At 34.6% G+C, this 12,011-nt stretch overlaps 1 protein-coding gene across 3 annotated transcripts in view; it reads left to right on the top strand.

Moving 5' to 3' along the window:
- ATP11B (ATPase phospholipid transporting 11B (putative)) overlaps window positions 1–12,011 on the top strand; it is a 117,291-nt gene that overhangs the window by 64,471 nt on the left and 40,809 nt on the right. For all 3 annotated transcript variants that reach the window (XM_044251854.1, XM_044251855.1, XM_044251856.1), the window contains exons 16-20: window positions 284–357; window positions 436–539; window positions 2,920–3,101; window positions 4,325–4,528; window positions 10,421–10,574. In XM_044251854.1, the coding sequence (XP_044107789.1) occupies window positions 284–357; window positions 436–539; window positions 2,920–3,101; window positions 4,325–4,528; window positions 10,421–10,574 (718 nt within the window). The remainder of the gene's footprint in view (window positions 1–283; window positions 358–435; window positions 540–2,919; window positions 3,102–4,324; window positions 4,529–10,420; window positions 10,575–12,011) is intronic.

Here is a 12,011-nt window from a genome sequence, read left to right on the forward strand (position 1 = left end):
TCTTCTGTAAAATGAGATAAGAACTACCTTCTTTGGTTCTCATGGGTATTAAATGACATAAAGTATATAAAGTACTTGGCATTTGGTAAGTACTCAATATATGTCAGTTCCTTCTATTTCTATCTTGTGTTGTTATTAATGACTCATAACCCATCATCTTGAAATTGTAGTTGAGATTAATTTCTTGTTCTAAATCTTATCTTTTATATAGTTTCTTCTAATATTCACTTAATATCTTTCAAAAAAAAAGTAAACTTTTGGTTTTTTAAATTTTTTTCCTTAGGTACAAACTGCTTCATATTCTTGAATTTGATTCAGATCGTAGGCGAATGAGTGTAATTGTTCAGGCACCTTCAGGTAACCTACCTAAACTTTTATGAATTTATATTTATCTAATATTAAGAGCTTGATAACTGATTTTTTTTTTTTTTTTAGGTGAGAAGCTTTTATTTGCTAAAGGAGCCGAATCATCAATTCTTCCTAAATGTGTAGGTGGAGAAGTAGAAAAAACCAGAATTCATGTAGATGAATTTGCTTTGGTGAGTGTAAATTTCTAAGATATAAAACTCTAAAAGATATGCATATGTAAGATTTAAGGCTTCATTTTTGCATTAGTAATTTATCAAAAGTATGGAAAGTCTGCTGTTCTGTTACATTATGTGTTGGCTCCTACCTTCTTTGGTTAAAAATTAACTTTTAACCTGCTAAAATACAGGTCTTCTCTTTGAACCTGTTATAGTCAGGGCTTTTTTGGCTGCAAAGACTATTTAAATTAATATATTAAAAAGAGGAGTTTACTTAAAGAATATAGGGAAATCCCAAAGATGTGGAGATACTGGAACCTTCATGCTTTGCTGGTGGGATTATAAATGGTACAAACACCTTAGAATATAGTTTAACAGTTCCTCATAGAACATAGAATAATATAGTTACTATATAACCCAGGAGTTCACTGCTAGTTATATACCCAAGAGAACTGAAAATGTATGTTCACATAAAAACTTAGCATTATTCCTAAATAGGCAAAAGGTGGAAACATCTGAATGTCTATCAGCTGATGCAAGAATTAAACAATGTGTCATATTCATATAATGGAATGTTGTTTGGCCACTAAAAGAAATGAAGTAATCATATGCTAAAACATGGGTGAACCTTGAAAAGTTCCTATGCCTAGTGAAAGAAGCTAGTCACAAAATGCCACATGTTCCATTTATATGAAATAACCAGAATAGTGGAATTTATAGAGATAAAAAGCACATTAGTGATTGCCAGGGGCTAGAGGAAGGGGTACAAGGGAAATGTCTGCAAATGGATGTGGGATTCCTTTTGGGGTTGATGAAAATGTCCTTGAATTAGATAGTAATAATAGTACAACTCTGTGAATACACTAAAATCCACTGAATTGTACGCTTTAAAGGAGTCAGTTTTATGGTTTGTGAATTAGTTCTCTCTTACCTGAAGAGTGAAGGGGAATCTTAGGAAAACGACATACTGCAATTCATTTGAAGAGGAAGATTTTTAGGCAGTTCTTAGTCTTAAGAACTCATGATCTCTCATTTCTGCATTTCTATAAATGATTGCTCTGTACTCTTCTCTGCTCACCAGCCTCCTTTACTTACCTTACCTATGGTTTATTTTCTCCCATTACTTGTTTACTAATTGTTTCTGATCTAGTTCGTCCTTCACACTGTAACATCCATGAGGACAAAGACATTGTTCTCCCTTACACTCATTATAATCCAGAACAATACCGGCACATAGTTGGCATTCAGTAAATATTTGTTGTAAAATGAATTAGTTTCATATATTAACTGTTCTTTAAGAAAAACAGTTATTTATAGGTGTGGGTCATTTGTAAATCAAGGAACATAAATTATTTAGGAATCTGAGTAGTGTCATGTAGTATTTTAAAATGTACCCTTTCCAAGTTCTGTTGTTAGAATATTTATTTTGGGGGGCGCCTGGGTGGCTCAGGCACTAAGCATCTATTTTCAGGTCAGGTCATGATCCCAGGGTCCTGGGATCAAGCCTTGCATCAGGCTCCCTGCTCAGCACAGAGTCCGCTTCTCCCTCTCCCTCTGCCTGCTGTTCCCCTTGCTTGTGCCCTTTCTCACTCCCTCTCTGCCAAACAAATAAATAAAATCTTTAAAAAATATATTTATTTTGGGTTTTTCTGAGGAGAATGCACGGCAAGAGAAGGAATTTGTATAGCTTTTAGTTATAGACACGAACTTTAAATAGAACACAGTAAGAAAAATTTGTGCCCAGGGGAATTAGATAATCAAATATATATTCCTAAGTGTTGTATAATTCCATTTCACTAGTGAAGTTATACAATGATGTGGTTTAAAATCATTTGGTGACTATAGAAAGTATTGTTTATTTGATAAGGGCCGCCTCACAGACTTCATTATTGAACTGTAAATTCATTATACCAAGAAGTCTCAGGAAATTATGGTCTCCTTTGCTTCAAAAAAATTCTTATAAAGTACATAAAAGTGGATTTGTAAGTATTAGAACAAGAGAGAAGAACCTGGGGCTACCTCCCTCTTGACAGTCCTGAAGTTACCCCTATAGAACTTTCTATAGCTTTCCAGGTAAAACAATTTTAAAACCTCAGTAAGATAATCTTTATGATCCTTTCTAGGCTCTAATATTTTACAATTTTAAAACTTCAGTTATTTTAAGCAATTTTTTAAGACCTCCTCAGCAGTTAAAAGAGCTATGATAATATGTGTCCCATAACTCAGGTCATGAGGGCTTTGTGACACTTCATTTAATTCTTATTACTAAATGATACTACTTTTTAAATTATTTGTAATTGATTTTTGGTAAGGCAGCCTCAGTTTATTTCAGTGAATTCTTGATTTCTCATTAGTCATTTTTGTTCAATTTTTGTCTTTAATTTTTCTGTTTTAGAAAGGGCTAAGAACTCTGTGTATGGCCTATAAACATTTGACATCTAAAGAGTATGAAGAAATAGATAGACGTCTGTTTGAAGCCAGGACTGCCTTGCAACAACGGGAAGAGAAATTGGCACATGTCTTCCAGTTCATAGAGAAAGACCTGATACTACTTGGAGCTACAGCAGTGGAAGACAGGTAGGTATCAGACAAACAGGCTATTATTGCCTTTTCTCTCATAAGAATTTTCTTAGCCAAGTGTTTCTAATTTATGACATAAATTCCATTTATTAACATCTTATAATAATGTATTTTAAATCAAAATAGTTAAAGTCTTAATTTTTCCTAGTCAGTATATACAATTTTTATTCTAGCAGATATCTTAAATAGATGAGAGAATTCTGCTGTGTATAGTTTTGCTTATAGGCAATTTTTAGAATACTCCTCAGTGTGCCATAGAGGGGCTTTAAGCACCTGCTTAATTCTCCAGCCTCATTTCCCACCACTTCCTGCTTCCACTTTCTGCTCAGTAGTACCAAACCATATATAGTTCTCTGAACAACTGTAGCTAAAACTATTCTATTTTGCGCCTTTTCTCTTTGGCAAGGCTGTGCCTTCTGCCTGGATAATTTTTCCTTTATCCATTTGTGAATGTCTTTACAAAGTATAGCTCAGATAGTACCCCCACTCCAGTAAGTCCTTTCCTTACCCCTAATAGGATTAAAAATTCTCTTTGTGAAGTATTCATGTTTTATAGGTAGTACTATGTTGTTTTTGTGGCAGTGCAAGTATTTCTTTAAAGACTTTCTCCTCTGTTAGTTTGTGAATTCCTTAAGGTCCAATTAGTCTTTGTTCCCTACCATCTGTATCTAAGAGTGTTTGCTTTTTTTTAAATATAGGTTTTCTTTTCTTTTCTTTTCTTTTTTTTTTAAAAAGATTTTCATTTACCTTTCAGTTGTCCTAATGAGATTTCTGAGACTCACCTAAAATTACATCATCCTTTATTTATCCATATTTTGGATAAATTTCCATTATCATATTTATTTATTTTATCCATATTTTGGTTTTTAAACTACTGATATGAGAAATTTTCCTATGAAAAAAGAGAAAAATCTTCTAATTTCAAATTTAAGACTTTCTAAATAAAATAGGAGTATATGAAGACCATATATTTAGTGTGGTTCTATAAAAATCAACTTTAGAGATAAATTCTTAAAATACAAATGTGCAGATGTTATGTTAACCAGATGATCACTAATTTGATTATTCCTGTTTCTTCCCTAATGGGAAAAAATTCAGTTATATCACTCTAATGATAACATTAGTCAGGGAGTCAAAATTAACATTACATGTACTATCTGATTTATATTTAAAATAGTCAAAGAAGTATTCTCTACTGCTAATGTTTCTTTTATTTTCAGGCTACAAGATAGAGTTCGAGAAACTATTGAAGCATTGAGAATGGCTGGTATCAAAGTATGGGTTCTAACTGGTGATAAACATGAAACAGCTGTTAGTGTGAGTTTATCATGTGGACATTTTCACAGAACCATGAACATCCTTGAACTTGTAAACCAGAAATCAGATGGCGAATGTGCTGAACAATTGAGGCAGCTTGCCAGAAGGTAAGACTGTAATTATCTCATGAGTTCAGGGGTCAGCAAACTATGGCCCATGGGTCAAAGATGGCCCATTTCTGTTTTTTATAGCCCATGAGCTCAAAATAATTTTTGCGTTGTCTAAAGGAAGAGAAAGAATCCAAAGAAGAGTAATATTTTATGATGTGAAAACTTAAGAAATTTACGTTTAAATGTCTAAGTAAAGTTCTGTTGAAACACAGGTACATTCATTCATTTACATATCATCAGTAAAGGATTTTGCACTACAATAGCCTGGTTGGATAGTTGTGACAGAGACCTTATGAAACACTTTTATCTTTTCTCACTGGTGCTTGATTTGCTACAGATTACTGTGACACCATTATAAATCAGTAATGTTTTGAGTGTCACCCATATTGCCCTATGACATTTTACTGTATTTTTAGTATCAGTATTTACCAATCATGTTCAAACAAAAGAAAAATGGACTTTTAATATACTTTTAAAGCACAGTGAAGTACTGATTATTTTATTATCAAATTAGATGGCATTGTATTTATTAATCAGTGACACTTTAATATACTACCTGTTTGAAGAGACATATTCAAAGATGAAGTATAATATCTCATTAAAGATAGTTCTATTGTGTTAAAATGTAAAATCTCATTATAGTTCATCATTAAAAGGTGGACATTTGCAATTGATTTTGATGGTAGGGAGCATAAACTTTAAACCCCAAGTAAGCAAAATGTTATCCTCCCACCCCCAAAGATTTCCATTCTTCTCTTTGGTAGATTTATGTTTCTTAAAAATTGTGCTCAATTACTATTACTACATTTTTTACTTAGTCAATAAAAATTTTTGTCAAAATCTGTTTCCTCTCTTTTAGTATAAGTACCTATATTATATCCTCAATTGAGCCTCTTGGCCCACAAAACCCCAAAAATTAAAATATTTACTTCTACCTCATTACAGAAAACACTTGTCAAACTAATTCTGATCTAACTTAATCTAATTTATTTGACTATACTGGGAAATTAATCTGCATTTTATTGTTCTGTGATAATTACCCAAGTATTTATACTCTAAGTTCATTCTTTTTTTTTTTCCTGTCTGTGTTTTGTAGACAGATAACTTTATTCATGTGCTCCCTTTAACATTCTGATTTTTCACAGTGAATTTAGGATTGCTTCAGTGTAAGCATCAGGGTTGCTCATATGTAGGCATCTTAGGTCTCCTACAGGTACCTGTCATTTGTGGTCTTGTGATGCTAATACAGAAAAACAAATGTGAAAAGACAGTACCACAGTTGTCAGTATATTTTCAGAGCTATATTCACATTTGATATGCAGGCACTGATGTGGTACTAAACTCAATTTCATCAAAGGAAAACTTATTGAAGGGATGTTTTAAAGAGATAGTACAACTCTCAGAAGGTTCTTTGCTTGAGTTCAAAGAGGGGGTTGATCTAGGTAATTATACTATAGCTTGGGAGTAGTGAAACACCACTGTGGCTGCTTAAACATTTAAATACCATAATATCAACAAGAATTCCCTAAAACATAGAAATTAATTGCTCAGAATCATTTACTTTATATATGCTTTCCAGAATATTAATCCTGATTTTAAAAGTAGTAAGTGTCCATTTAAAAAATACTGAAGATGATAAAGAAGAAATGATGGGACATAATACAGACATCTAAAGATAATTATTGTATTTTAGAATGTTTTCTTTAAGTCTTCTAAATTTACGCTTCTATTGACTCTCTTAATATTATGGATATTGTTTATTTCCCTTTTTGTACAAGAATGATATGATAAAGTAAAGTATTTTTTTAAGACTGGCTATCTGAAGTTTATACCATCTTTTTGGTAGAATATGTTTCCTGAAATAACCAGACAAGTCAACAGGATTTTGATTTACAGGCTTCCAGGAAATGCCTGTTCTAAAAATCTTGGTTAAGGGCACCTGGGTGGCTCAGTGCATTAAAGCCTCTGCCTTTGGCTCAGCTCATGATCCCGGGGTCCTGGGATTGAGCCCCACATGGGGGGGAGGTCTCTGCTCAGCAGGGGGCCTGCTTCTCCGCGCCCCCCCCAGCCTCTCTGCCTACTTGTGATCTCTCTTTGTCAAATAAATAATAAAATCTTAAAAAAAATAAAAATAAATAAATAAAAATAAGAATCTTTGGTAGAACAAAGAATTCCATACCTTTGAAAGTTTTAGTTTATATACATTTCTTCACAAACATTCATTGATGGTCTGCTATCTAGAATTTGGAATACAGAGTCATATAAGGAGTATTGTTTACTCTCAGAATATTTACAATGTATAGGAGAAACAGCAGTGGATATAATGTTCTAGACCTATCACAACTAGCTTGTAACAGGCAAGAACAGAAAGCTCTGGATATATAGAAGAGGGAAGCTTAGCCTAGACAACAGAGCTCTGTGGGAAAACTCAAGACTGTGCTGTCTCCCAAAAGAAATGTTAACTGGTCAGAGAGTAATACGAAAAAGCATAAGGGACAGCATATGCAAATTTCCAGAGCTGAGAGAGAAGTGATGGTAGTTGAGTATGGCCAGAGAATACAAGATGGAAAGAGGGTATGGGAAGTATTGAGACGTGAAGCCACAGAGATGAACAGATGCTGCCTACTCTGTGCCAAAACTGTGAAATGCTCTGCTATATTTCCTAAATATCTCCTGGATAGTGAGATAATACAGTGACCTATAAAACCTGTCCAGAGGGGCACCTGGGTGGCTCAGTGGGTTAAACCTCTGCCTTCGGCTCAGGTCATGGTCTCAGGGTCCTGGGATCGAGCCCCATGTCTGGCTCTCTGCTCAGCAGGGAGCCTGCTTCCCTTCCTCTCTCTCTCTCTGCCTGCCTGTCTGTCTGCTTGTGACCTCTGTCAAATAAATAAATAAAATCTTTTAAAAATAAATAAATAAACAAATAAATAAATAAATAAATAAAACCTGTCCAGAGAAAACCTAATTTAGTGTGCCTTGGGAAGTTTCCAGAGGAAGACTGATCTGATCTCTCCCACTCTTAGCTGCTTGCTACCCCATTCTTCTGAGACATGTGCTCAGGCAGTGCTTAGACTGAACACAGTGGAGGGAGCACAGGTTGCTAAGTAAAATTTGGCCAATAGGGAGAAAAAAACAGTCAGTGTGGTGTTGCTTTCAAATACTGGGCAATTGATAAAAGAAAAATACATTTTTTTAAATTTCACATTATAAAAGATAATCATTGAATGCTTATTGGTTATAGTGCAACACAATAGTGATAAGGCATACTGTGAAAGATATCATTTTAATTCACAAAGATTTTTTTATAAGACTAAAATCTGTTGATATATATTTAGTTTTTATACCTTGTTGCTCATTTAATAGTGTTCTCACTTTTGATTTAAAAATGGTGGGTATGGGGCGCCTGGGTGGCTCAGTGGGTTGGGGCCTCTACCTTTGGCTCAGGTCATGATCCCAGGGTCTTGGGATCTAGCCCCGCATCGGGCTCTCTGCTCAGCAGGGAGCCTGCTTCCTCCTCTCTCTCTCTCTGCCTGCCTCTCTGCCTACTTGTGATCTCTCTCTGTCAAATAAATAAAATCTTTAAAAAAAAAAGTGGTGGGTATGACCACTATGGAAAACAATATGGGGGTTTCTCAAAACACTACAGATAGAACTGTGTGATCCAGCAGTCCCACCTCTGGGTATATATCCATGCAGTCACTGTCTCAGAGGGATATTTGCACTTTCCACCATTGCAGCAGTATTCACAATAGCCAAGAATGGAAACAACCCAAGTATCTGTTGTTGGATGAATGGATAAAGAAAAGTGCGTGTGTGTGTGTGTGTGTGTGTGTGTGTGTGTAAATACAGGAGTATTATTCAGCTATAAAAAGAAATTGTTTGTGTGACATGGATGGACCTTGAGGGCAGTATGCTAAGTGAAGTAAGTTAGACTAAGAAAGACAAATACATACATGTGGAATATAAAAAAGCTGAACTCATAGAAACAGTAAAATGGTGGTTTCTGAGGCCAGAGTATGGGGGAAATGAAGAGATGATGGTCAAATAGTACAAACTTCTAGCTTATATATAAAGTGAATAAGTTCTAGAATTCTAATGTAGAGCATGATAACTATAATTAACAGTACTGTATTACATATTGTTAATAGAGTACATCCTAAGTTAATTGTGACATCAAAAAATGGTAATTACGTGAGGGGATGAAGGTGTTAACTAACCTAATTGTGGTAATCATTTTGCAATATATATGTGTAGCAAATCATCACATTGCATGCCTTACGTGATGTTATATGTCCACTGTATCTCAACAAAGCGGGGAAAAATGAAATAAAAATGGAGGGATGTATCCATTGACAGATGAATGGTTAAAGAAGATGTAGTATATACAGTGAAGTACTACTCAGTCATCAAAAAAAACTTGCCATTTGCAATGACAAGGATGGAACTAGAGGGTATTATGCTAAGTGAAATAAATCAATCAGAGAAAGACATTATCATATCTCACATGTGGAATTTAAGAAACAAAACAGAGGGTCATAGGGAAAAGAGGGAAAAAGTAAAACAAGACGAAATCAGGAGACAAACCATAAGAGACTCTTAAGCATCCGAAACAAACTGAGGATTGCTAGAGGGGAGGGAGGTAGAGGAATGGGGTAACTGGGTGATAGACATTAAGGAGGGCATCTGATGTATTGAGCACTGGGTATTATGTAAGACTGATGAATCACTGACCTCCACCTCAGAAACTAATAATATATTACATGTTAATTAATTGAATTTAAATAAAATTTTAAAGGCACTAAGTTCAAAAAAAATGAAGGGATATTTCTCAGGCAGTCTGCTATACTGTGATGAACTATAGTATTTTCTTTATGGATGTAACAATGCTACTTTGAGTGCTGGCCTTCAACTACATAAAGACGTTTGCAGCAGAGTATAAATCTAGATGCTGCTTCTTTTATCATGAAAGTTTTATTAAGAGAGAATGGGGAGAAACAGTTGAACAAAATAGTTTGCCCAGTATTATAGTTGATTCACATACTGATGCAAACTTTTTGTCTCTTCCTGGCAACAGTTTACCCAGCTGTCAGTAATCAGATCATACTTTGAGTGGTACTCATATAGCATATGCCCACAGAGAGGTGTTACTCATGTTCCACCATAGGAATATCTGGGGTTACATGGTTACATAGAAGGGGTTAATATCAAAAGACAATTTTGAGGCGTGCCTGGGTGGCTCAGTGGGTTAGAGCCTCTGCCTTTGGCTCAGGTCATGATCCCAGGGTCCTGGGATCGAGCCCTGCATCCGGCTCTCTGCTCAGCGGGGAGCCTGCTTCCTCCTCTCTCTCTGCCTGCCTCTCTGCTTACTTATGATCTCTCCCTCTGTCAAATAAATAAATAAAATCTTTAAAAAAAAAAAACACAATTTTGATTCTTTTATTCTTTCCTGCTCCCATAGTGAATCTAGCTTACAAATTTTCCTGAACACAGTTAATTACATTTAATTCTTTAAAATTAGGATTTTCTAAATGTATAACTAATAATGTTTTTATTTTTATATGATTTTTCATACTAAAATTAGGGGGAAAAAACCACCGAGTGTTATAATTCACATTTTAGAAAATACAGTAATTGTATCTGTATCAGTTCATTGTAAAACTGAATATCATCTGTTTTACTCATCATATAAGTCACTCTCAGTTCTGCTTAATCTCAGTTTTCAGTTCTGCTTAATCTCATAACTTGGTTTCTTCCCTGGTATATCAGTTTTGTAACCGTAAAGTCTATGGGTAAATGGTCCATCTTTTTGTAAGAATATTTGTTTACTAAATTTAAGTATAAATAATACGGCTTCAATGTATCTAATAGAGGATATAAATTTTCTCTTAGAATTAAAGAGGATCATGTGATTCAGCATGGGCTGGTGGTGGATGGGACCAGTCTGTCTCTTGCACTCAGGGAGCATGAAAAACTATTTATGGAAGTTTGCAGAAATTGTTCAGCTGTATTATGCTGTCGTATGGCACCACTGCAAAAAGCAAAGGTACGTTTGTATTATAAAACACTGCAGAAAGATATTTAGATCTAAAAGGATTCTTGGGGGCTCCTGGATGGTTCAATCAGTTGGGCATCTGACTCTTTTTTTTTTTTAAATAAACATATAATATATTTTTATCCCCAGGGGTACAGGTCTGTGAATGGCCAGGTTTACACACTTCACAGCACTCACCATAGCACATACCCTCTCCAATGTCCATAACCCCACCCACTTTTCCAACCTCCCTCCCCCCAGAAACCCTCAGTTTGTTTTGTGAGATTAAGAGTTACTTATGGTTTGTCTCCCTCCCAATCCCATCTTATTTCATTTATTCTTCTCCTACTCCCTTAACCTCCCCACCCCCCCAATGTGGGCATCTGACTCTTGATCTCTGCTCAGGTCTTGATTTCAGAGTCTTTAGGTCAGGCCCCACTTTGGGCTCCAGGCTGGACATGGAGCCTACTTTTTTAAAAAAAAAAGTGAAAAATTATTCTTTAAAGTTAATGCCTTATCTAGTCCTATTTGGTAGTATGTAGTGTATGAATGTTACTAAGTGAGTCACCTCTCACATTTTGAATGTTAACCAAGTACATTGGTCTAATGACCTTTGGAATTTTCAGAGTGATTATTAGTTTCAACTATTCGTAATGACCTACAAAGTCTTTGATAAATAACAGTTTGTGATTTTGCTGAGACAGAAATTGAACTATGATAACTTAGTTTCTTCAGTTATTTAGCTAGTGAGGACCTGTTAGACTTCTGCCACTTCAGGTGGTTCTGTGGATCTCTGCTAATTTTTGCATTCTCAAATAATAATAATAATAATAATTCTTTGTTAAAAGTGGCTATTAAGTGATGAAACTTTAAGTTAAAAAGTCAGCTCTTGTGGTTTGAAGTTACATATAAGAAATATTTAAATTTCAGCTATGATTCAAGTGAGTGATAAAATGCCTGTATTGTTATAAATCATGTACCCCAGTCTGTGGAGACTAAAACTGAAGACCAAATAGAGCTAATGCCTAGGTTCTTTAAGTATGTTCAAGAATTCCAAAGAAACCTTTCTTTTGACTTTATTAAATTTAATCTTTGTGACTTTTTAAAATTTCTTAAATTTTATGACAAGAGAAAGTAATTATCTTTCCTCTACTTCCAATGAAAAGAATAATTTCCTGAGAAGGAGAACATTTTGCCTACGTTCAATTATGTGTAACTATTTTCTAACACAGTTATTAAGTAGTATTTAAGGTTCTTGATTCCCATCCTAAAATCCAAAGATAATATTCTTTTTTGCTGTGACATGTTTGAAAGACATTCCTAAATTCTCAGAAGAGGAACCCCAGGGCATATTATTGTCTAATACAAAATTAATTTTTTTCATTATTCAACTATTCTTATAACTGTCATTTCAGATAAATTACTATCTACTATAAGAAAATCGAAATT

This window comes from Neovison vison, chromosome 6, assembly GCF_020171115.1.
Source record: "Neovison vison isolate M4711 chromosome 6, ASM_NN_V1, whole genome shotgun sequence".
NCBI classification, from domain to species: Eukaryota; Metazoa; Chordata; class Mammalia; order Carnivora; family Mustelidae; genus Neogale; species Neogale vison.